This window comes from Balearica regulorum, chromosome 5 (genome assembly GCF_011004875.1).
Source record: "Balearica regulorum gibbericeps isolate bBalReg1 chromosome 5, bBalReg1.pri, whole genome shotgun sequence".
Lineage (NCBI taxonomy): Eukaryota > Metazoa > Chordata > Aves > Gruiformes > Gruidae > Balearica > Balearica regulorum.
Genome location: NC_046188.1, coordinates 6,556,411 through 6,582,224, shown reverse-complemented (window position 1 = coordinate 6,582,224; position 25,814 = coordinate 6,556,411). Strand labels below are relative to the sequence as shown.

General features: G+C 46.4%; 1 protein-coding gene across 1 annotated transcript in view; it reads left to right on the top strand.

The window, feature by feature from the left end:
* The window catches only part of RTN1 (reticulon 1), a 121,119-nt gene that overhangs the window by 69,464 nt on the left and 25,841 nt on the right, over positions 1–25,814 (top strand). The window contains exon 3 of the mRNA XM_075753316.1: positions 2,858–3,640. Within this exon, the coding sequence (XP_075609431.1) occupies positions 2,858–3,640 (783 nt within the window). The remainder of the gene's footprint in view (positions 1–2,857; positions 3,641–25,814) is intronic.

The following is a 25,814-nucleotide window of genomic DNA, read 5'->3' as shown; positions in this document are numbered from 1 at the left end:
TGGGCAAAGCTGATCCCCAGCACTGCCCGAACAGCCCTGGGAGGTCCCACCGCCTTGCATCGAGGTGCTGGAAAGCCAGAAGCCGTGCTTATCTGTCACACTAAGGAAAGAAGCAGGCATCGTCTTTTAGGGGCTGGCTCCCACAGGGTGTTTTGTCTGAACTTCCCCCCTTTCCTGCATCCAGGGACATACTGCACTCAGACTCCGTGTTCATAAGCAAGGAAGAAATGTAAAACCTGCCCTCGCTATTTCTACCCAGTGACCCAGCAAAGTCGTCGCTCTGAGATACCCCTCAAGCATCCTGGCAAAGCCCCCAGTTCCCCCCTGCTTGGATCAGGACTTTTGAAAATGGTTTGCTTTTAATTACTGACCATCATCTTTCTGGGGAAGGAAGACGTGGTCTATTCACACGCTGCAGTGGTGCTGAAAGGCAGTGGGTATTTATATGCTTCCCCGTGCCAGCGGTAAATATGACACCCTGCTGCTGGTCACAAAGGACTTTTTTGTTCGCAAGGTAAATGCCGTGGCTCAGAGTTACAAACTGCCAGCGCAGGCAGGAGCGGGATGAAGCTGAGGGACGGCGCGTTGCTGCGCTATGAGGGCTGGCGATCACATGCCTGTTTGGACGCGTGCCGAATTAAGTCATCGCTGAGGGAGAAAATGCTTTACATGCGGTAATGCAGGAGAGTGGCGCAGCTCACGCGGACTTCCTGCAGCCGGAGGGAAAGGATGCACAGATTCCTGCTCAACGTGTCCGATTCAACAGAAACTTCCCAGCATCTGGACAGGAGCATGTCACAACAGTCCCAAACACCTTGATCCTGTCTGCGGCTGTACTCGGGGTTGCAGAAGGACTTTCTCATGCGGGAGGGATGTCTTATAAGCGAGCTGTTTTGTTGGAGGAACTGCAGATGTGACGACAATATGTGCTCAAAGCTGCTGATGACAGGTGTATTGGCAGATGCACAAACCAAAACTGCTTGGAGGGGTGTGGGGAGGTTGTTTTTCTTGCTCATCTCCCAGCAGGATGTCATGACTCAGGTGCTATCACTAAAATCTCCCCCTTTACCTGATTCATCTGGGGGATGGCATATGATGAGGAAGAAATCAGCTACACTATTGCCATGAGAAATTAAGTCTGGAAATAGGCAGAAATAGTGGTTTTGTCCCAGGTGACATCTGATACTACCTCTTTCCCACCCTCTGTTATAGAGGATCTTCCAGAGGTGGCCAACGCAGCTGAGTGGGTTCAGGGGACTGATGCCAGTGGCTGCACCCAAAGCAGGGGTGGGCTGAAGGCAAATACCCACTGGGAGCTGGTACAGGTCAGCTCGGGGCTCCCCTCACCTGCAACCAAGGGGCTGGAAACCTCCCCCTGCTCCGCTGCAGTCCCCAGATGTGCAGATTCGTGGTGTCCTGCCATGTTCTCTTTATCAGCATCAGCAGGAGGAAACTTGGGGGTCTCTTTTCCTGATGGTTTTCTTGAACCCTAACCACCTGCAATGCCACTTGGTGACCCCTGTCACATTAATAATGATATAAAATCAGTGAATGAGCACTCGAGAGTCCAGAGGACAAATTTCTATGTGTGCTTGATGGCTGTTCCAATGTTCCTCAAAAGGGAGAGTCTTGCATGCGGACGGCAGCTGTCTCTGGGTCAGTGAAGTGCTAGGTGGGAACAGCCGATCAGGAAGCAGCAGTGGCCAGGCGCTGGCAGGGGATCTGGTGCAAACTGCTCCCGTGGTCCTGGTCCCCCTTGGCGCAGACAGGCTCAGCTGGCCCGGCTGGCCTTGCTGCTGCTGCACCAGGTGTAGTCTGAGTTGGAGGCTGGCTGATGCTAATGATAGAGTGAAGCCTGTTCCCCATACAGCGACTCAAGGCAGCTGCTGATGCACCCCATGCTGCCTCTGTTCGCTCTTATTGTGAACACTTTACAGGCAATTTTACTTTCTTTGTTATTTCATTACAAAATCCCATGTGGTAAAGGGATATACAGGGATGTAAAACAGGCTGGAAGTCTGGTGCTGGGTTCCCTTCTAGTACGGGATGTGGGCTCCTTGCTAATCCTGGGTGATCAGCCAGCCTTTTCAACTGCTCATTTTCGCTCTTTGAGCATTTTCACTCTTCTTCCAGTGTGAGCTAGAAAATGCAGAGAAGTTCGTATCAAATTTTGGATGACAGGTTGGTCAGTCATTATTTTAGTTAATGTAGTTCTTCACAATATTAAGAATTACAGTAAAAAAATTAGTTTCATTCTTGGACCCAACTGAAATAAAAGCAAACAGAGAATTCACCACCCACTTCCTTAAAAAAAAATAAAATTAAAAAAAGTCTGGAAAAGTTTCTGACCTGGAACTTTTCACAGCTGAAAGTTAAAGTTTGACAAAATTACTAGTAACTACACATGGGTTGCTATGATCACCAGGGTCAGGAACCCACCAGCCCTGTGTGCGTTTGTCCCCAGAACAGACCCATATCTGTTGGTGACAGTCAGATGCTGTCACATGTGGCCTGAGCCCATGTTCCTCACGACTGGTGATTTTCTTGGTGAAAACCATATTGCTGAGCCACTGGCCAAGTGCTGACCAGCATACCCTTGTGTCTCAACTTTTTCCTCAGTACATGATGCTGATGATACTTCTTTTATAACAAGTATGCGCATGGGAAACACTCCATAAGGGCAAGCTGTTATTACTGTTAGTCATCCCAGACAGGGGGACTTTCTGCCTGTGTTACCAGCCCTGCTAGAGGGTTCCATGCTGGCATGAAATCTATTGTGTTTGTTGCCTAAGCAGCCAGAAAATCTCGTTCTTAAATTTTTTTTCTTTTTTTTCCCCCCTTTCTTTCTGGGTGGCAGAACCGTCCGGCTCAGAGTCGCAGGGCAAAGGCAGCCTGTCGGAGGATGAACTCATCAGTGCCATCAAGGAAGCAAAAAGCTTTTCCTTTGAGACCCCAGAGGTGCAGCGGTCACCAACCCTTTCTGCTGAGAAGAGAGACCAGCGGGTCAAACCTGGGCACCCTGCCGTCTCCTCACCCCTGGATAATGAAGCCAGCAGCGCTGAGTCGGGGGACTCGGAGATCGAGCTGGTCTCGGAGGACCCACTGGCTGCCGAGGAGGTGCTGCACTCCAACTACATGACCTTCAGCCACATCGGAGGGCCCCCTCCGTCGCCAGCCTCCCCCTCCATCCAGTACAGCATCCTGCGGGAGGAGCGGGAGGCTGAGCTCGACAGCGAGCTCATTATTGAGTCCTGCGATGCCTCATCGGCCTCCGAAGAGAGCCCAAAGAGGGAGCAAGACTCCCCTCTGATGAAGCCCATGGTCATGGACATTATCAAGGAAGAGAATGGCTCACGCACTGATGCCTCAGACTACGAAGCAAGTAAAACAACAGAGAGCAGGATGAACAGGGAAAACCTGGCAGAGTCAGCATCCTACCTGAAATGTTCCTTTGTTGCCCCAAAAGTAGGTGCTGAGCCCCCAACCTCCGCCGTCAGCACCGAGGAGCTGAAGGAAAGAATAATCCTGAAGAAACCCATCGAAGAAACTGTTGTTAACCAAAGTAAAGTGTCTTCCAAGGACTCTGGCAAAAGAAGTCCATTGGCTTCACCCCTACTGCCGTTTTTAAATAAGCAGAAAGGTAAATGCAGATGTTTATGTTGTTTTATGCAGTACTGCTGAGAAGGGGGAGGAGGGAGAAGTGTCTGTTCCTTGCAGGGGAGATGTTAGTAGTTCTGAGCAGGGGGGAGCTGCTGGCACTGGATAACCTCAGCTTGAAGCTAGGCACACATCAACAATGTACACATCATCTCCGACCTTCCCATCCTCTTCTTTTTCTCCTTTTCCTTTCCGTTAGGAAAAAAAAAAATACCAGCAACAATAATTTTTAGGCTTAAGCATATAGATACTGGATCAAGCAGGAACCCCAGTAACATAAGGCTGATTTGTCCATTAGGCATCTGGAGGACAAAGAGCAACAAGTGATCATTTGTCCTTTGAAATAGTCCCTGCCTTGCCCCAGGGAAGGGGTGCAATCAGGGAGGTGGTCCTGCCTCTCCCAGAAATGTGAGGATAATGTTTCTGAGGATATATTTAGGAAAAAAAGAAGGATTTGGAGGAGGAGAGGAGTTGGGTTTGGTAGGTCTGCGTGTTTCTAAAGCTGGTGCAGCTTAAACGAATCTCTCTCACCCTCCATCCTGAATAATGAGGGTTTTGTGTACGCTTCCAGGCTGATGCAGGGAGGTGGGTGGCTTGGGGGTGCTCATCCCAGCTCTGCGTGCCTTGAGGGGCATCTGGTGTGCCCCTCTGAAAGCCCCTTCCCTAATCCGGCTCTGGGAGGGGGAAGGGCAGGACACTTCCATGGTAGTCAGAGCTCAAGGGCACTTGTCTCCCCATAGGATCCTTTCAGAGCCAGTGTGGAGCCAGCCAGGACTGGGCTTGCTGTGCCAGGCACGGAGGTCTGACCAGACTCACCAAACCTCTAGAGCCACCACCTGGGCTGGGCTAAACCCTGAGGACCAAGGGCTAGCACATAGTCACTGCACACTGACACTGCTGGGTGTCCCTGCAGTCTGTAACTGGCTTACTTCACAAGGCACACAAGAGAAAAAGGCATTTTATTCTTTGCAAGATACCAGCTCTAAATAGCCAGGATCTCTGTGCACCTCTGGCATTGTAGGCTGGTGTGGGAGGGAGGGATATGGTGCTGCCCCACGCCTGCCCTGCTTGCCCTCTGCCGTCTCCTTCAGCTGGGCAGTGGCTGCCCACAGCTCTTCTGTCAGATGGGGGTTTGCAATTCCGAGAGCTGTTGCTTCCTTGCAAAGAGCTGGATAGAGATGGAGGGGGGTCCAACTCCAGCCCTGCTGCTTAGAGAGCAGCTTTTTCTTCCGTCCGCACTTGTGCAGACATTTGACCACATGATGGCCTGGAGATGTGGCAGACACATTTAAGTGGCACAGTTTTACAACTGATTTATCTAATGCTGTGAACCCAAGCGTGCAAGTCTAATAAGGAAACAGCCTGAACATGCACGATGTGCTGAGGACTGCAAGATCTGCAGTGCAACAAAATATGTTAATACTGATATTCTTACTGGTAATGAATTAATGACATTAATAGGCTGAATAAGAAACATATCATTATTGCTAAGTATGTTTTCCTGCCAGATTCTCAGAGCTTGCAACATCACGCTGTGCATCAATTAGCTCTCTGATGGGTAGGAAGAGCTCCAACCATTTCTCTCTCCCTTCCCAAATTCCCCTTTTGCAGGACTGGCCCAGGCCCTGCCCAAACCCTAGAAGCTGCAGAGCTGATTAAATTTACCTTACATACTACTACTGCAGTGTTCAGTGTTGGGTATTTGCAACCACATTGTGTTCTGTGTGCTGTTCTGGGCACAATCTGTTCCTGGATTCGGGGAAAATAGTTGGGGAATACCACATGGGCACCTAGTTGCCTGTCACTCAATTTTGAGATTTCAGGCCCCATTACAATTTATAGTCCCCCTTAATCATATTCAGATTTTTTTGGCCTAACTTTTGCGTCTCATTTAATTTATGTTATTGCCTAAACTGATGCTAGCAGAGGCTTGTTCTCATATGATGGTTGGAGAAAATCCCCGTGTGCATAAGCAGACTTTCTCCCTGAGTCGCAGTGTGTCCGTGTGTCCTATCTGCATTCCCGTAGGACAGTAGTGGCAGGAATGTTTCCTCCAGCACAGACACAAGACAGCCAATTACTATTTGGCAGTGCGTGGAGGACTATTTCAGTATGTGCTTTTCTCCCTTGAGACGTTCCAGTATCTCAGGCAAGGAAAACAAAAACATAAAGCTTCTCAAGGAGATTATTGCTAAAACTTGTGTAACTTTTTAAAGCTGATTTCAAGATATGGGGAGGTGGCCTCAAGATAAGAAAATATGGATGATAGTGGGGTCCAGTTTATGCTGCCTTCCAGTCATGGGTATTTGCTGTATGTGCACTGTGTCTAGGCACTAGTTAAATTTTTAAGTTGAAGGTATAGTGTGGGGCTCTCCTTTTGACCTGGAGAAGGAGCGCTTGTCGCTCACTTGGAGAATTCCCGTCAAATCCTTCAGAGGTTTTTCAGCTATCAGAGGTGAACTGAGGGATGTGTTAAGTGGCTTGGTGGAACCAGAGCATCCCCCATGGGTCCTCCCAGGCTCCGTCAGCTTGGAGCCGCATCGGGTGGTAGGGAAATAAAAGCACATCCAAGAGGACAGAGTCTGCCTTCATAGCATGAACTTGAGGTCTTGGCACAGCTTTACATCACAGCATCATATATGTGTCATACACCAACTCAGAGGCACCTGGCAGGCATTTGGCATGGGCCGCGCTCAACCAAAGTGACAAGAATAGAGGTAGATGTGGCAGTGCTGCACAACGGAGGTGCAGCAGAACGATGTCACCCAAAGCAAGAACAGTATCATCATTCATTAAGAGAATTATCTTAATTATAGTTATCTATCATTAAGAGAATACCAACAAGATGCAAATATGTACTTGTTAAAAGACAGAAAACAAAAACCCCTTCATTATTTCCTGTTAACCTCCTAGTTACACGTCACCCTGGAAGTGTTATGCTACCACTGCACATCCTTATTAAGACAGAATGATGATGTTCACAGAGTCCAGGTGGGCACTGATCCCCCTATGGCCTTGGCAAGTCCCACCTAAGTTCAGGTCGCTGCTAGCCCAACGTTTCTGGAGATTCATAGGAAAGTGATGGATCAAATGAAGCTGTTTGACACGCCTGGCTGTGTTTTTGACACCCAGCTGTAAATCTTTCTGTGGCCCTTGGCCAGCTCACAGCAAGGTATATGTAATTTAAAAATAGTCAGCCATCGGTTTCACATGTAAGTGTTAACTATTTCAAAGTGTCATACTGTAATACCACCAAGGAATCTTTTACTCATATCCCTGGCATTAAATATACTTCGCATGGCTCATCAAAAGGGTTTGCCCTGGGCTGGCAAGACAAAAGTTGATTTTGAGTGCAGACTCCAGGAAATACATGAAGAAACTGTACAAAGTGAAAGCCCAGCGTTCAACTCAACCCCAGGAACAGTCTTGCTGATCGTGTTGCTGCCAGGCCACAGCTTAATCCCTTAGAGACCTTTCTGGTGTGTCTGCTAGGCATGCTGAAATCACGGCCGTTCCCCTAAACAACAAGGTGGAGCACAGCAAGTGTATGTGTGGTTTGCGCAGTGGTAACATCTCTGCTTAATGTCTGTTGCCATCCAGTGGCAATAACAAAAATGGGCAGGGACTTCCTACCTCCATTTTACTGGAGCTGACTATCACAATTTGAAAGAGCGGAGCTATTCCCATGCCGCTAACTGATAAGCAGCCTCGCTTGCTTTTCTGCACGGTCAGAAAGATCACATCGCTTGCTGCAACACAAGCTTTGTTTTGGCCAGTGCTGTGCAGTTGCTACCTATATTAGTGTTACTAATTCCCTTGCCTCCTGTGGATCAAAGAGGGGAAGGTAGAGCTGTAGCAAGACATCTGCTGTTCGGCTGTCACTGCCTCCACATCTCTACCGGCATCTCCTCCCAGAGATGGATGCAGCCCTTACACAACAGGGCTTAGAGCCCCTTTGGCTGTAGCTCTGCAGAAAGGAGGTTGTCAGCTTAGTTTCTTTTTTTTTTTTTTTTTTTAAAATATTCAGCCACAGAGAAGGAAGATGAGAATCATTGGTGTTTTCCAGTAGCCAGAGCAAGGAATGCAGATTTTTAGGTTTGTTCTAAGAAAACCCTTTCTTGCAACAGATTTTCACAAACTTTGGAAAATAATACAACTGATTGGTATGGTGCTGTGACATTGCATAGCCCAGGTGACATCCAAGCTGGCCTTGCACATGGCTTGGGCATGCAGGAAATTTCAGAAAAGACCTGCTGTTCTGGAAACATGCCTCTTTTGGCCTGGGGCAGTTTGCAAGAAGCCCAAAAGAAGCCTGGACCAAGGCAGGCTGGGAAGGAGCATTTTGTCTGAGTGCTTTCCTGTCTTCTCTTGACGTGCCTGTCGGAGGTCTCTGCCAGGGTGGCCTGGTTTACCACATGCTGGTGTCCCACAGCATGGTGACCTGGTCCTGGGCAGAGATTTCCCTTATGCTGGGGTATCATGTCTCTCTCCAGCCTCTTCTTCAACAACAATACTAGGAGATAACTTCTGCTTGATCCATTTAATGAAGGGTGCAGCAGCTCATTACCTTTCAGATCAGATGTCTGAGCTCAGGTTAAAAAAAAAAGAAAAATATGTGGACATTTATAGTAATGTTTGCTTTCCTTTTTATTTTATGGTGAAATTTAGCACAGGAAAAGGAAAACCCAGGCCCGGGGCTGTGGGATCATGCTGTGACTCACATGCTAGATGTCACAACTGGCAGGACCTGCTGGAAACGCAGTCAAATGATTTAAAATGCTTTATTCTGCAGCACAGTCCTATGCCACCCTGCTATGGGGCATCTGGATTTTTATGCCTTATGGAAGGCTTTTGTAGCATTAATGTGGTTAGTCCCCCACAAGAGTGTGTCCTTACCACACACCCTTTGTGGCTGCTGTGGCTCTAAGTACCCGTGAGGGACACTGAGATTCATGGCCAGTGGCCCAGTGTCTGTCAGGCAGTGTCACAAGCTGCAGTCAGGACCATTTCTGGTTTTGGGGTGACACTGGCAAATGCCCTGGATTGAAGAATATGTTTCCCCTCCTCCCTGGTGCCTCTGGTGCTGTCCCATGGTGTCCAGGGCTGTCACGCAGTGGACAAGCACAAAGCAGTGTGGGCTTTTCCCCTTTAACCTCTCACTGTGTCCACCTCTGTTTGGTGCCACAGAGAAGCTGATTTTACACAGTTTCTCAAGGAGATGGTTTTGCAGCAGAGATCTGGGAGAGACCTTAAGTTATTGGAAATGTTTTTTGTTCAGCAAAACATCATCTGCATCGCGTTAGCACATCCCTGCTGTTGGAGGTGTCGCTAGTGAGGAATTTTTCCGCGGGAAGGGGATGTTTGGGAGCATGATTTAGCATTCCGAGGCTTATTTCTCATCTGTGTGCTTTCACCAGGCTGGCTCTGCAATCAGCAGCAAGCCAGACCACGGCTTAAGCATACGGTAATGTTAGTTTAATATTTTAGTGCCATCTGCTGTAAGTGCCTCCACACTCCGGCCCATCTGTTTTGTGTGCTTCAGTTTGCTTTTTATGGGGCTCCGGTAGCTTTGCATCCTTTGGAAAGACCCTGCTTGGAAAAAGTGTGGGGGAGAGGGATATCCTGCCTGGGGCTGGAGTGTCTTCACCTTGTGATGCTGTAGGAGGAGTGGGGTAAAACCTGCTTGGACAAGTAAATGTGTGAATCTAGACCTGCAATTGCCGCAAAATCTTGGAGTAGACTGGTGAACCTCTGTGCACTTGCCTCCCACATGGAATAATGTAGGTGGGAAGGGACCTGTGGAGGTCTCTGGCCTGAATTCTTGCTCAAAGCAGTTTGGTCAGTTTGCTCAGGGCCTTGTCTACTCATCCGTCTTCCCAGCAAAGTCAGAGGTGTGGGGGTAGCTGAGAGCTGGATCCTGCAAATCTTGGTCAGTCCATGATGCCGCCTCAGCACCAGGAGCTGCAGGCATACTGCAGAGCAGGATAGAGGAGCAATACCACGCAATGTAGCTTCATACAGAGTGGGCTGGCAGGAACTTCACAAGGTCCAGAGAGCCCATCTCCTGGCCTGCAGCCAGGATCCCTGGTAGAGCACTCTTGACAGATGTTTGTGACTCGTTTGGAAAAGCCTCTGTTGGCAGATCCTCCACTAGCTCCCAGGCATCTATTGAAAACAGTTGCCATTCTTCCATCCTTCTTTACTTTAGGCTAAGCAATTCTAGCTTCTTCAGTTTTTCCTCTCTGGTCATGTTCCTGAGCTGTCTGAACCATCTTGTTCCCTTCATTCTTTTTTTATCACTGGTTGAATCCTTCTTGAAGAGAACTCGAGAGGGTGTTGGAGGCTGTCCCCATGCTGATGATGGGTTACTTGCCTGCCCTGCAGGCTAGGACTGGGCTCATAGAGCCCACTGCAGCAGCATGACATTGACTTCTATTGCTGCAAGAGAGATCTCTTCCATGTTGCTTGGAAATGTCTATTTAAGCTTCTGTAGCAGGTTGCGCTGACCCATATTTCCCTACCTGGACTCATTTGACTCTGTTAATTTTCTGCAGGATAACAGGAATGGAGTAATTTTTGAAGGGTTGAGGAAGCCCAGTGGAAAACAATGAAGGTAACTGTGATAATATTGCCCATTTCTGAAAAATGGAGAATTTGAATTACTTCCTTCTCAGACGGTTGAATGCCAGATGAAGTGGCCTTGCTCGGTTAATGCAGAGCAGATGAATCTAGGGGGACAGGTGTTTTCCAAGAACCTTGAGCAGGTATTGAGTGCAAGATACCCTGCAGACATGACTTACAGCTTTTCCAGAAATCTTCTGGACTTTTCCCCTGAGCAAAATGGTTTATTTTTCTCCTAGGCTGTCTGACCCCACAGCCCACTTTTGTTCACAAATCTCCTCATACTCTGCTGTATGGAGGGCCCTTCCTCAGTCTATCCTCTTTAGGAATGGATAACGTGCACTCTCAGTTGAAAACCAGTGAAAAACAGCTTAAGTATAGAGCGTCTTAGAGGAAGAAATGACACCTGCATTGCTAAACCCCATGCTGGGGAAACACCTGGAGCACTGGCAAGCAGTCTGTTGTCCAGGCCATTGTCCTTCCATACCTCTACTTGACCGCCCTTATGTGAGGTCAGGGATGAATTTAAGAGTAGGGTGGTGGGCAGCAGAGAATGCAGCTAAGGCACGCTCCAGCCCACTCTTGTCTCTCCGCTCTGATGTGTGTTCTTCCTTGGCTTTGTGGCCTAGCAACCCAAAGTTAAGGAAAAAAATGGCTAATTAGCCAAAAATGGCCAATAAAGAGTAAGAAAACAGTATTAAAGTGTCTGGGGCATGCAGAACTGCAGCCAGGTGTGAGGGGTGATTTTCTTACTGTGAATAGTTTCATACCAAGGATTTACCTTTCTGCAGTATATTCTTGATATTTTGGGAGGTTTTGCAGTAGATTGGTAGACCAAGAGGTCTTCACTTCCAGCTACTTCACAATTCTGCTTTTGCTCCATTTAAAGAATCTAAAAAATTCCTCTGAACACATGATAGGATGTAAGCAGCGAGCTGTGATGAAATGGACTCCACAGACATATTCAGATGGCCTCATTTTGCAGGGTCTTACTCCAGAGACAGTAGAGTCCCAGACACCTTCTCCAGCCACTGTGACTGGAGGAGTTTCCGCAGAGCTTTTTCACTGTGGGCCAAGCAGTTGGAAATGTTTCTGCCTTAGCAGAAGGATCTAACCTGCTCCCTCATTTCTGGCCAGTTAACGCAATTCAGCTGCCACATGACAGCTTGTTATAACCGTCAAGCTGTGACAGCTCAACCGGAGCTTAGCTGGAGAAACCTGGAGACGTGCAGGTCATGGTGGTGGAAATGAGAAGTGTGTGCAGCAGCAGGTTTGTGCTGTACATGATGTATATTCCACTTCTCCTAGGCCGTTTTTTCTCAGGGAGGGAGGAGTGATTTTGGCACTTTCTGGCCTCAGGAGTGGTTGCAGGGTCTCTGCAGAGGGGACGAGGAGAGCTGATAGATGGTCAGATGCTGGCTCTGGGGTTCTCCCTGGAGTCCTGGTCTGGTGGGAGCATAGCAGGGTCTCCTAAGTGAGGAGAGGTCACTTAGAGGAGATGTCTGAGCCCTGGAAAGGATCACAGCAAAGCAAACAACAGGGCATTTTTGCTCCTCTCTTCAAATGATGGTTTGCTTGGACAGTGGCTGGGATCAGTAACCAACAAGTGCAATGATGATGCCCTCTCACGATGAGCACCCACACATATACCAGAGTATGACCTTGATATGACCTTCAGAAATGTCTCAATAAATCTCATGCCCATCAGATCACAACCTGTGTTGCCCATAGCCTAAACATTTGGCCCATTTCACCTCTGACATCTGTTTCCTCCCCTGATTTTTGGCTGTACTCATGAAAATTACTCCTAATGTGTTGGGTAGGGTCAAACTTTTAACGCATAAATGTTAAAGCATCTTAAACACAGCGGCTGGATGCTCAGAGGTCATTTTAAAATTGGACATAGCTTAATGTAGGAGGATCATACATCTTCTGTTGGGACTGCAATTCACTCCACTGCCTGTGTGTGAGTTAAGTACAGGGCTATAAAAATTTATAGGCCTTATCCTTCTGTTTTCATGTATCTTCCCTTTAAGAGCAGAGGACTGCCTGCCTCTGAAGAGTTGTAATAAGTCATAGCACTCAGGCAGAAGTGTACAGACCTTTCTGATAGATATGACACAGGATGTTGTTTATAAAATGTTTCTGCCAGGTCAAGATTATCTTGTGACCAGTAAAAACAAACAAACAAAAAGCTACTTGTTTGACTGTATATAGGTGCCTGATGGTTATGTCAAATGTCTAAATATCAAAGCCATGAGAGGCAAAGTCTAATCCAAGCAAAACAAGTTGGTGGGTATCTGTATACAAACAGGAACCTGCTGAGAAGAGGTCTGAAGAAGAAAGACGTGCAATGTGTGAAGACCTTTCTCTGCCAGCTGGGCTGCACAAACCCACCACTCTGCTCATGACTGATTCTTCTGTTCATGCGGACAAACCTCAATTGCAGAATCACTCACAGTTTAAGCACACTTTAAAAGCCAAAATCTTGACACGGTGTTCCTTTCAGTGTCCTTTGGTGTCAACGAATGACTCAGCTTTCAGGCAAGGCTGTGACACTGACGATCTGATGGTAGCCAGTTTTTCCCAGATGCCTAGATATAGCAATGCTTTGCCTGGATACTCCTGGCAGATCTCAGAAATGTTTTATTAACAGAGAAATCTAACACCTATTGATAGCTTTTCTGTAGCTGACACAATATATAGTAAGGTGAGATGTTTATTCTGGGCTTACAGAAAAAGACACACACCCCTCCCCCCAAAACCCGTATATAATGAAGAAAAAAAGTTATACTGCCTGCAAGGCTTTTCCATAAATGATGTTAAAGACCTTTCTCCAAGTTTTTAGCTCAAAAGGCACTTAAAGAAGCTTATATACTATCACCCAAATTAGGTGAAGAAAATTCAAAACATTTTGTTTTTATTAACACAGTCTTCTCATAAATGTGGTGTTTTGCAGGGAACTTCTGGAATATTTTGTTTTCTGATTTGCTAGAAATGCTTCTTCTGAACCTCTGCAATGCACTGTGAGCTTGGAATCATGGGGTTTCACCAGTTTCATTGATTAATTCAAATGAAGAGTTTGGACTTATTTCAAGTCAGACTTAAATTTATGATTAAGGCCTGGTGATATAAAATACATCTCTAGTTCTCAAGGAGAGGTGAAATACAAACTTTTGAACATCTCTGCCTGTTTCAGGCTAATTCTAATTCTTCAGCTGTTAAGTAGAATAAGGGCTTCCCGGAGTATCACTATTTGTGCCTGGTAGATAGCATGAGATTAAAATTAACATGTTTGACTGTAGTAAAGTGGGGGCGTGTGATATGAGATCTCCATTGGGAATAAAACCTGGAGGTGTGTATTGATTTTACTGGTGTTTTTCCTTAGCTACTCAGAGTGCACTGCTGATTGGGACATAATAGCAATAGTGACTGAAAAGGGGATTTTTTTTTTTTTTTCTTTTCCTTGGGAGGCTGCTGTGTTCGTGTCAGTTCAGAACAATATAGAAAATAAGGGACATGCAATGATCCAACAATTCAAAGGGCTTGATTTCTCCCCTGAAGAAAGGGAGGTCTGGTGTTACTGTCACTTTGACTCTTAATCTTACCTTGATTACCACCTTTTATTTTATTCCTCTGCAGTATTTTTTTTTCTTCTAACTCTCTTGACCTTTACCCAACTTGGGCAATTTTGCCTACTGTTTTTTCCAGAGGTATCTCAGATATCCTTTCTTCCCCCTCTGGCTCTAACAGCAGCTCAGTGGCTATATGTGAACTGTAGCAGTGAGAGGTCGTTTGGGTGTTTCACTTTCCTGGCATTTCATTTGTGTGTGAGGAATACACACAAGTATGGAAAAAAATAATGCTACAAGAGAACAGGTCAGTCTGAATGGCAATAATCTTCTACTTCCACCACAGGTCTGCCAGGCACTAGCCCACCTGTGGTGGGGACATTTGGTGATGTCAAGGTTGCTTAAATCAACTCTAGCAATGAAAGTGAAGGTTTATCATTTTGGTAGTGATAATAGATTTCACAAGTGCTATGTGTTTATGAAAATTTGGCATACAAAGATCCCCGTGCTTCTGAAATAGGTGTTTCTCCATTCAAGAGGACTGAGTATTTGTCTCCTGCGCGTTCAGGGCTCAGAAGACACAAAGCACAAGCGTTTTGAAAGCCACATTACATGGCAGTGAATATTTTGAGGGGAAAACCCCTGCCAGTTGGGTTGCTTTTAAGTGAAAGGCTCTTCACTTTCCCAGAAGTCTCATTTTAGGGTTTATCTTCCTTGCAGCTTCAACTTGCCTCACAGATCTATGCACTCAAACCCCTTTCGTATCACTTGCTTTCCCAACTGGTACCATGTGATTTTATGTGGAATTGGTGATCTCTTCCAAAGGTTTCAGCTAGTGCTGGAGTTTGCTTCACATCACAGCTCCCCGTAGGACTCTTCTGTAACATGGGCACTGATGAGGTCCACTGGGGTGCTCCCAGTTCTCCAGTATTTTCCTGCAATTCTCTAACATCACTGGAAAAGAGGTCCAGCTTTCTCACAGTTCATATGAAAATAATCCACAACTCAGTTCATTAGAGTGCAAACTGCTGTGAGAGGTGACCTCAGGAGTCCTCTAGAGCTGGGGTAACTTGAGAGGCACAAAAAGGACACAGATAATCAGTATTACCTTTGCAAAAAGCCGTATCTTAGAAAGCGAAGGCTTCCAAGGCAGCAAATTCAGCTTGCATTAAGGATTTGATATTAGACCATTCAGATTGCCAGGCAAAGTGGGAATCTCAGTGAAGAGTGTCCCCTTTCAAACTGGATCCTAAAGAATAATTTGCGAGGGAAACAGCTCTTGGTGTTGCTACATCAGCTGGCTAGATGTAAACACTGTTGGAGCAGCACCTTTCATGAAAATGAGCAAAGTCTGTTTTTTTTAAATTGCTTCTTATCTTTTGAATAGAAGCTGCAATGAGATTGCAGAATTTAAGGAGAAAAAAAAATAGGCAGATTTCTGAGGTCTGATACCACCCACGGCCTGGCTGGTATCAACCCTCTGCCTTGCTTGATGTTACTTGGGATCCACAGTGGTTTAAGATCAAAATCCAGCCTCTGACAATCCCGGAGACACTGTTTTCACAGCAACTCATTTAAAAGCAGCCTAGGATCTCTGCTCACTCAGTGAGTGCTGTTGGCAGAGGCAGGCATTATACAGACAGGGTTTTTTTGCGCTCTTTTAGGGATATAGAGAGTTCCTTACAGAGACAGGGGAGTTAGACCTCCTAATGAAATGCTGATAACATCCACAAAACAAGGTCTGTATCTGGGCAACCAGCAAGGAGCTGGGTATGAGAGCTTACAGAAAAACCAGCAGAGATGAATAGTCAGGATTTCTGAAGGTTACTTTGTCGTCTAACATACCATTGAAACAAGAGCAGCTATGCTTACTTGCTTAGGTTAAGTGCAAGAGCTTTTTCAAAGAATGGAAGTTACTTCCCAAACTGAGAGAATGGGCTGCCTTCGCTGTGCATCTCAGACACCTTTGCTGCTGCTGCTGCTGAAACAGCAACCCCATGTGTACCCTTAGCTGAAAGCAAAAGGTTTCCTGCCCCAACCAGGGAGTCATAAAATGACTGGGATTTAATAAAAGCCATAGTAGTAATTGTGCCTTCTGAAACAAGCACTCACCTATACACTGTATTTGCACAGACAGTTATTGCAGCTGGATATTATGTGCTGACTCTGCTGCCTGGTGCTCTCAGACATGGCAAAGTGGGTCAGAAGTTGTGTGTGCAGTTATGTCTGATGTTCCAGAGAAACAGCCCTCGGTCCTTGCAAGGAAATGGTCCGAGTAGTGCCATTTTGAGATACTGAAAAAAAGATGGTTCAATCACAGTGACAGGACTACTAGAAGCAGTACACCTACAGGTTTTGTCCATGGTGAGAGCCCCACTTTTCTCAGGACTGCAGGTTGGCAGCGAGGGACAGTGAAACAGTCCAAAACAGGCAAAGCGAGAAAGATGATATTGTCATCTTACAGATGGGATGCTGAAGCATGTGCACACCCATCTTAAAGCTCCTTTGTCTCTAAAAGCCAGTGAAAAAGGGACTGAGATTGACTAATTTATCATATGATTAATTGACTTGTTGGGTGTGATGAATTGATTTCACTGCAATAACACTAGGAATACACAATGGAACTGGGAAATGACCCCAGGTTTTTCTGAATCCTGGTTTGTGAGAGTATCCTTATTGCCTGCTTATTGACCCTTGCATCCAATAGATGTCTGTAAAAAAAATAGCGGATTTCTCTCATTCAAAGTGGCAGTGAGCAGGAGCAGCAACGCTCATGGATTGAGCAGAATCGTTAGCAGCACACCATTTCTATCAAAGGGGTGATTTCCATATATATAGCTATATTTCCATATAGCTATGGCAATGTGCTTTCTACTTGTAGATCTTGCTCCTCCAGCAGCAATGAAGGGGAGATTATGTTGGAGTTAAGTTTAAATGGAGAAAAGGGCCAAAGAACTGATCCTACTAAGTGCCAAAGTGGCTTTGACACGTGCTTAATGGTGCTGAATTATTCATTGAGCTGGCCGGGCAAACTGACATTGCAAAGGGAAATAAATGAGGGTACTGGAGAGAAAATGCCAAAGGATTGTCAGCCAAATGCCCCAGTGTCACAGATTTCATGGAGGATCTGGTCTGGGATCTCACCCCTTAAGTGCTGGTTGCTGCTGGGTGCAAGCCCTTTATAAAGGATAGAGTGAATGTTTTGGCCGTGCACACAGGTGTGACTTTGGTGCTGCTTGTGGGGCTAGGTTAGCTCAGTTTGTGATGGGAGACCTTCCCTTTGAGGGGAGGTACTGCAAAGTGCTGAGAATGGCCAGCAGGCAGCTGTCTAGGGCCAGAGACATTGATGGGGCAACTGTGATATAGCAGGTAGAGCCATGAAGTCTGAAAGATTAACCCTTGTCAACCACATCTGTGTGGAGAACATGCCGTCTCCTCTTATTCCCTTTAAAAGTGTCTTGCTTTCTTCTGTTCCTGCTCCCAGTGGTGTTTTGAGGGAAGGGAGGGAGCTGAAGCCTCGCCTTTAGCGTGGTTAGGATCTGACCCTCTTCTCAGGGACAGTCTGACAGAGGCATTGCCTTTGCAGTATTCACTGCACTACAACTCACAGCAGTAGCTAAGAGGAGTGCCTGGGATGAGCAGTAGCTATCTAACAAATGCTTGATGCTACGTGGGGGGGGAGCTGAAAAGATCAATGTGATAATCCTGGGCTCACAGGCCTGGCAATTCTGTGGTTTGAGTCCTGCCTGGGGAGCAGAATTGTTTCCTGGCACCTCTCTGTCTGCTAAGACTAGAAATGTTGCCTCAAACACCATGTAAGTGGCTCTGCTACATATAGCCGAGCTCTCCCGGGTATTCTGTAAGAAAATATTCAGAGCACTTGGCTTCAGCTCCTGTTTTTGTTGTTGCTCTGATTTGGAGATGCTGGCAGCTGAGATTTTCAGGATTTATTCAGATGCAAGCTTTGCTTTTGCCCTGTAGGCAAGGGTGGAGTTCAGATCTGCAGTTTCTATTCATGGATTTGAGTCAGGCATAGATATGTATCATACCTATATGTATAATTCTGTTCCTAAACCTTTCCCCTCCTGCTTGCTTTGTGCTTACTCAATAGAGAGTTCCTGGTGCTGCTAAATGGATTTTTTTGCAGGGAAAGCGAGGGGACAATCATGCAGCAGAAACACAGACAGCAGGAACTGTCTGAGCCTTCACAAAGCCATTATCAGCATGTCCAGCTGTGCTCAGCTGCATCCAAATACCACATCCTTGGTTTCTTTGGGCTCCTGCAGAGTCCAGTGCTCCTTCCTGTTTCCAGAGCCAAAAGCAAAGCAAGCTCCTATGCCATCCCCACCAGAGCTGAGCCCCACTCACATCCAGGGGTAAGACCATCCCATCCACTTCCAGCAAATGCCACAAAACAATTGTGATATTTGGGGTTCATAACTGACCCTTCTCTAAAGATGTCCCTGCTGGGGCATGCTGTGGTGAGCCCTGAGGTCCTTAGTCCCCATCGCTCAGGACAGGGACTCATCGGAAGGACTCACAGCCCCCACCCAACCTGTGTTCAGGTTTCGTTAGGATCTCACATCCAGGTCAAGCCAGGTGTGACCAGGCATGTGGGCCAAGTTATCATCTCATCCCTATCAGCACTGGCTCTGGAAAATGAGGTACAAAAAAGGAAGCATGCACAAAGCATGTGAATCCTGAACCACTGAGGTTTGTGTTTTCCCAGGATCAGTTCTCCCTTCCTCAGTGACAGATCCTAAGAAATGGAGAGAGTCCATCTCTGTTAGCTTATCTTGGGTGATCACCACTGAAGGGAAAGAGGTTTGAAAAATCAAATCACTGAGGAAGGTTCTGCCACACACTTTGGGTTTGTGCAATTTTTTAAAACAAGATTTAACTGTAGGGGTTTGACTCTTTCCAGAAAGGTGAGAATGCAACACGCTTTTGGTTGTCATTCCCGTAGGATTTCACTTTTGCTGACCAAAGTGAAGAGTCTGTAAAATGCTGAGGCACCCCCTGTGCATCCTTTTAGCATATTTCAAACCAAAATAGGGAGAGAGAGGATGTAAATATTTACTGGAATTGTGTATCAGAGAGCACCCAGGGATACACATTTGGATAATCTGCATTGCAAGAGACATCAGGGGAATAGCAGATGACTTTGGAAGACAGTAGTGCTAGACGTGTTTCTTAACACACACAAATTGCCCCCTGATTTCATAAGGAAAAAGAAATCTCTGTGCTGATTATCGGTTTTAGATCTTATTTTAGTTGTAGTGCCTGGAGACCCAGTCAAGATTAGAATCTTTTGTTAGCCAAGATACAAGTATGCAGTAAGGTCCTCTCCTTGGACAGTTTGCAGGATGAATTTTAGTCTAAGAAGGACGGTTTAAGGCATGAAACCAGGAAATTCCACCATTTTGTTTTGGCTGAGGGTCAGCCCTACTTTGCCTGGTGCCCACTCCATTTTTCAGTCCCTCAAATCCCCTCGCCATGGTGTTACCCTTCGGGTGGAGGGGTGGGTGGAAAGGGAAGGGAGAAGGGAGACAAGCGAGGGGGCTGGGGTCTGCTCTGCTTTGTTCCCAAACCTTTTCCTTAATTGGATCCATTTGGGAGGTGAGAATTGGTAAACTCTTGTGCCAGAGAGTCGCTACATGCCCAGCAATGTCAGTCAGCCCCACATACCCCAACTACGCCTGTTCCATTCACGAAGAGGAAAGATGAGGAAATGTGTCTAATATTTGCTTTATAAAACAGACATACCGAAGCCTGCCCACCTCCATTGAAAGATGAGTCTCTCCTCCTCTTCAGGAACTGTTTTGGCCCATTACTTGTAGGTAACATGAACGGGTGACGTTATCGCCAACTCTACCCTTGCACATGTTTGCTGCACGGTAAGATGGGGCTGCCTTTACACCACAGGTCTCTCATCAGTCTGATTCAAAGCTGCCCCATTCCCATTATATGGCACTCAGGTTTAAATACAGCTCATGGAGAAGGATGCAGTGGGATTGGTAGGAGATGAAGCTCAGCCAGTCTGTGTGAGTGCATGATTCCTCTTCCCGCGTACTATAAATGATGCTTCTGCTGTACATTAGAGGAATGGAACTACGTAAGGGCCGGAGGACCGCATGGTCTCCTTTAATTATTCATCATTAGCAGTAGCTATTATTATTTAAAAGCTGCCCTTCTTGGCCTGAAACATTGACTGCTAGCCTGCTTCTTTCCTTGATGGCTACCACCCGACACCCTGCTGCACTTGCTCTTGAAGTGGGCCAGGGCAAAGATCTCCTCCATCGAGTCCAGCTCCAACCCATAGCTGTCTCGCAGTAACACCAGACCTCCTGGAATCTCCTTTAAGGGCTCCTCCTTGCAGTAATTCATACTGAGCCAGCCAGTGCTCTGCTCCTTGTGTTGGTCCCAAGTGTGTGCTGGGTTTCCCTTGCTGTGCTCCATCGATATCCCCCCGAGCCTGACTCAGACGTGTGTACGATACATTCAAGGGAAGAGTTCCCACCGGCAGTGCCAGCACGCCTTACTATTATCTCCATTTCTCCCGGAGAGGCACAGGCCTTGTTTACTCTTCTTTTAATAACACAGATGGTTTTAATAGTTCTCTGCCTTCGCCCCCAGTTCTTTCTCCTTGTCTGTAGTCTGTTTAATGCTTCCTTCTAAGTGATGGCTTTGTCACTTAATCTCATTAAAACTTCTCTTCATTGAACTCCGTGAGCTGCTTATCAGACCGTAAGCCTGATCTCCCATTTGTAATTAATTTGTTCTGTGCCTCCTACAATTTGGCATCATTAGATAATGGCATCACTCTCAAGGTCACTGATACACACCATGAGGTAGACATCCGTGGCTCCAGCACTAGCTGCCCTGCTAGCCTCCTCCTTCCTCCTGTCTTTGCCACACTGCTTGATTTTATTGACAGCTTTCTCCCTTTCCCTCAGCCAATTTCTGATGCATTTCAGATGCTTCCTGTCCAGCGTGTGCTGCTATGTGAGTCTGCAGATCAATATCCTGCACTGTCTTAGACGCAAATGCTTTTCTGATATCCTCCAGACTCATCTGCACTAGTTTTCCGCTTGCCTTCCAGTTCATTCCTATTCAGTCCAAGAATTTAGGTGCACTGTTCTTCCTTTGCTGACTCACATCTTTGTAAAACTTGCAGAGCCTTGTCCTCACAGGCTCAGGGTTGGGAATGGGATACAGGAGCCTTTCACCTTTGGGCCATTGGGCCCAGCGGACACTCAACGGCTCGCTCATCAATGGCACAGGTAGAAACAAGCCACAAATCACTATAATGATTTGATGTCCATATTTTTTTAAAAAGCAAAAAATCCTGAATTATCACAGTTCATGGTACCAACCAGTACCAACCAGTACCACCAGGCAATTCCTGTTGGTGGGATGAAGAAAGCACTAACCAGAGATGAAACCCAAACCAGTGCTTCCGTACTCCCTGCAGGTCCTGCCAGGATGCTGCTACTCAGCACTTCCTCAGACTTTGCCTCCAGCCTGTGTATAAAGGTGTTTGCAGAGTCCTGCCCTGTCTGGGTCTGCTGGCTTGAACCCCCCTTTTAGTAATGAATTTCACAGGCTAGAAAAGGCAAGAATGATACCTTTGGTGATACTGCCACTTGCTCATTGGGATTTGCTGGTATAGGGCTGTCTGGGACCTTTGCAGGCTCTGGAAATAGGGTCAGTCCTGGTCCAGGCTAAATCCCTTCATTTTCCCCATTAGATTTATTTTCATCTCACATATTTCCCTGTTCAGATGCAGTATCTAACAAACTCAAGTTGATTTGACCCATTCTTTCAACTTTTGCTGTTTTCTCCCTGAAAGCTATCTACTAAACATAAGTAACAGATGCACACAGAGCTGCCATTAAATCATAGGTATCGGTATTCAATACAATATTGATCACAGTATTCAGAAATTCAGTGTTCACACAGCTACAGAGAACAGCTCCAAATCTATTACACAGAGCTGCGGGGAGGAAATCTCACAAGCATTGAAACCTCAGGATTTTTAACTCACTAGAGACTGCAACTATATTTTCTAATTGGCGGTTTTTATAACTGTGCCTAATTTTTCTTGCCTGGTAGTCAAGAAAGAAAAAAAAAAATCTACTGGTGAGACGTTCCGCTGCCTTTTGGGAGAAGGCAGACTGCGGTAAAACAGATATATATTTTTCTGAGGGGGTAAATGCAGGAAGGATATTTTGCATTTGCTTACGTAATGGCTGCACATACATCAGCCCTGCTACCTTGCTGGGAGCCGGCAAAAGGCAACCGGGTAGATCCAGCTCAGTTGCTCAAGAGCAGCTGTGTTCAAGTCTCCGAGTGCAACATTTTGGGTAAGAAGCAGCTTTTACCTGAGGATATACGGTAATTACTCCCATTGAAACGTGCCTGGCGCAGCAGCAAGAAGATGTATTTGCAACACGCTTGCAAGCTGTTAGGAACTGCATGTTTTGTTTGAATGCAGTGATGCCTCAAGATGCTAGTTTAAAGGCCAGGAGAACTTTGTGGTTATACTCAAAAATAAGTTTCTGCTTAAATGACATGTTGATAAGAGCAACTGACTGACAGACAGACTGACTTCTCCTGAGATCAGAACTGGGTTTGGAACAACAGATAAACCTTCCATTTTCCTAAACAATCCGTATTTCCTAAACCATCCTTGTTTTGGCCTCTCTCTGCGATACACTCCTCCAAAACATGCTGAAAACATCTTTTTAATCCGTTTATATAACTCCCTTTGTGTGCTGCACTGACATTCTCTGTACTCACACAATCACTACACCAATGTGATCAACAAAAGAACAAAAATCATTTTATTCAGTGCATACTCCATTTCCTCTGCGAATGAGCCCAAATTCGGTTTCATTCAGCTGTGATGCGCTTGGACCCTGGTCCCTAAAAACAACATTGCAGCACTAAATATCAACTATCTATTATCAAAAAGGTTTTTTTTTAAATTTCAGGGTTTTTTTATTTTTAATGATCCATTTGTCTCTTCAGAGTCAGGAGCAGGCAGTGAGATAGCTGTGATTTGCAGCCGCAGGCTGCCCGCTCCCTCCTCTGCTTCCATGGAAACATGTGTTGGATGAGACAAAACCAGGCATAGACTTAAAGTACATGATTTCCAAAATATTTGCTTTTTCTTGTAAGGAATCCTTTACCTCCTGTTTCTACAAAACTCTGGGTAAGGAGGAAATCCCTTTAGGGAGAGGCAACTTTTTGAGGTGCCTGGCTGGTGTTGCTGCAGGGGTCGAAATCATCCTTCCTGAGCACGTGCGCAGGGGTGAAATGGATGAGGCAGGGCAGGGACAGCGGGTTTTGGAGCTGATGTCATTATGGCAGTGGCATTTGCGGTAAGGAGGGTTCAGCTTTAATGTAACCCCGTTGCTTTACCTTCATCTCCTCCCTGGGGAGGTGAAGATCATACCCTCCTTTACATTTTGGGACCCCAAAGATACCCAGTTTGCTCATGTAATAGCTCTGTGTGTCTGCTGAGCAGCCTCTCTCTGCCCTGGGTCATGGTAAAAAACAGATTATTTGCAGTTTGAGGGCAAAACGAGGGAGGGCTGGGGAAAGGCCAGTAGCTCAAACCAACCTGTATGGCATAAGCAGGGCTCAGCACAGCTTTTTGGGTGGCCGCTGTGTTTTGTATGGGGAATTGATTCAGAAAGAAAGAACTTTTAGGAGAAAATGGACAGCCGCCAGCTTTTCCTGCATCTCTCATGCAGCAGGGCATGCTAGAAGGGCTCTCACCCCTTAGGGACACCAGGTTGCTCTGTCACTGGAGGCCGAGCTGGAAACCCACTGCCGGAGGCGTGTCTGCGCTGATCCTGCTGCGGGAGCCAGGTCTTGCTGCGGTGGTCTGGTTTGCAGGAGCTGAGCCTGACCCCTGGCAGCCGCATACTTGGTATCTTCTACTTGACATCTTCTACTTGACCCCTGTTTGTTGGTGAGAGGGGAAAAAAGGCTTTTAGATGTGGTGCCTCTGATAAGACGCTGAGGTGAACGAGTTGCTGGGCAGTACTTATGCAGATGTCTTTCCTGCATGGAAAAGAAGTGTATTTTATCTTCCATCACTTGCAAAGCATTCAAATTTTGAAGGATGCTTCTGTCTGTGGCAGCCTAAGCACAAAGCAGGGCAGAAACCTTCTTTTCCAAAACAAACCCTGAGCCAAGCCCTTTCAGCTGCAGCACAGCCTCCCATTTCAGTGGCCAGGAAGCCCATCCATCCTTGGCCTCTTAACAAAGCCCTGTCTCAGACATCAAGAGGTATAAATAAATGTCACTCCGTGCTGTCTGATGGTTCCACAAGTTTCACGCTAATCAGAGTCCTTCATTAATTATTTAGCTTCAGGGAAATGTGCCAAAGTTCTGACACTTCAGATGTGCAAAGTAATTGCCACATTTACTTCCCAGCTAATGGGGAGGACAAAATAAATTGTACTGGGCTGAGTAGGTATGCGTGGGTGGGCAAGGGAGGGGGGACCAGGACCTTCCTGCCCTTGCACGTGGTTTCATCTGTACCCCATAGCCCACAGAGCTTCACTGTGTCTCAAAGAGCTCAGGGCTGTCCCCCTGCATCGTGGCGTGGGCTGGGCATGTCACATATGCTCAGCCACGGCCACCTCCATCATCCTCTCTGTGCCTGCTTCCGTGCATCACGCCTCCCTTTGTTTTCTGCCTGCTCCGGGGTTGCTCCGACTCCTCAAGTGAGCATGGGGGCTGATGGTTAGTTTGCTCCAAGTTGCCAGAGCAGGATTGGATCCCGTGTTGCGAGCGGTGCGGAGCTGCACCCTGCACGCAGGGCTGTGCTCCTCCCTGTTTGCTGAGGCATGTGGTGACAAGCAGCAGCTCTCCCTACTCCAAAATAAGTAGGTCTCGACTGCAGGTTTGCAACCTGAGGAAAACAAACAAATGCAAAGCAGCATAGCTATATTTATCTGAAACTTAGAAGCTGTGGTTCATAGGAAACTTTGATCACTTTAAATGTCAGGCAACCTGGGAAAAAAGGGAGAAAAAAAGCATAGTTAAAAAGCAAATGTTTTGGAAAAGGTAAGAGCTGCTGCTTCCAAATGAGGTACAATCCCTTCTCTTCTAGCCCCAATACTAGACATCCTAATCTAGAGGGCTGATGTCTCTCAGCTTCAAGCTGGGGGTACTCAGAGGCTGAGGTTTCCAAAGCCCGGACCTGCAGGTGCTGAGGACCAGCAGGACCCAGACACCTGTCTGGCATTCAGCTCATCATGTCTCCCTTACCCCTGAAAGATGAAGTTCATCCAAAACAAAATATGGGATTTGGGTATGGGTTTACTTTGTTTCCACATGCAAAGATTGTGGTTTTCTTGAATTTATCATCATTTAAAATTAATATGTCATGCGATTATGTTTTATCTCTGATTCAATTGCAAGAAATTAATTTTAAGTATCTGACATATGAAAAGCAAGAGCTTTAGATGGGACACAGGGATATCATGCTTTGGTTCCTGGACGTTTTTATTGAGAATGAGGTATCTGATACAGTATGAAGGGGTATTTGGTGGTACCTGTCTCAGTCAGGGAGTTTCAGCAAAGCCCCATGTACTTAAAACATTTGCAAGGAGCAAAACACTAAGGGAAAGCAGTTCAGACCTTTTACAATGCTCGCCCAGACCTATTTTTACTATTCTCTTCAGAATTCCCCAGTTTCTGCTAAAGCCAGACCTGTTGCAAGGGAATTCACTATTCATGCAGAAAATGTAGTGTGCTGTCCTTCCACCTCACGTTGTTCATGCGCAGTGCTCTAGGATAACAGCTATTTCTGTATCTCTGCAAATCTATGCCGTTACTCTGAAATTACTGCTACTTCTACCACATACACATGCTATCTGTTACTGAAGCAGAGTGGTTATATGTACTGTGATATAAGGAAAACATTTTCCCTTGGTCAGTTTT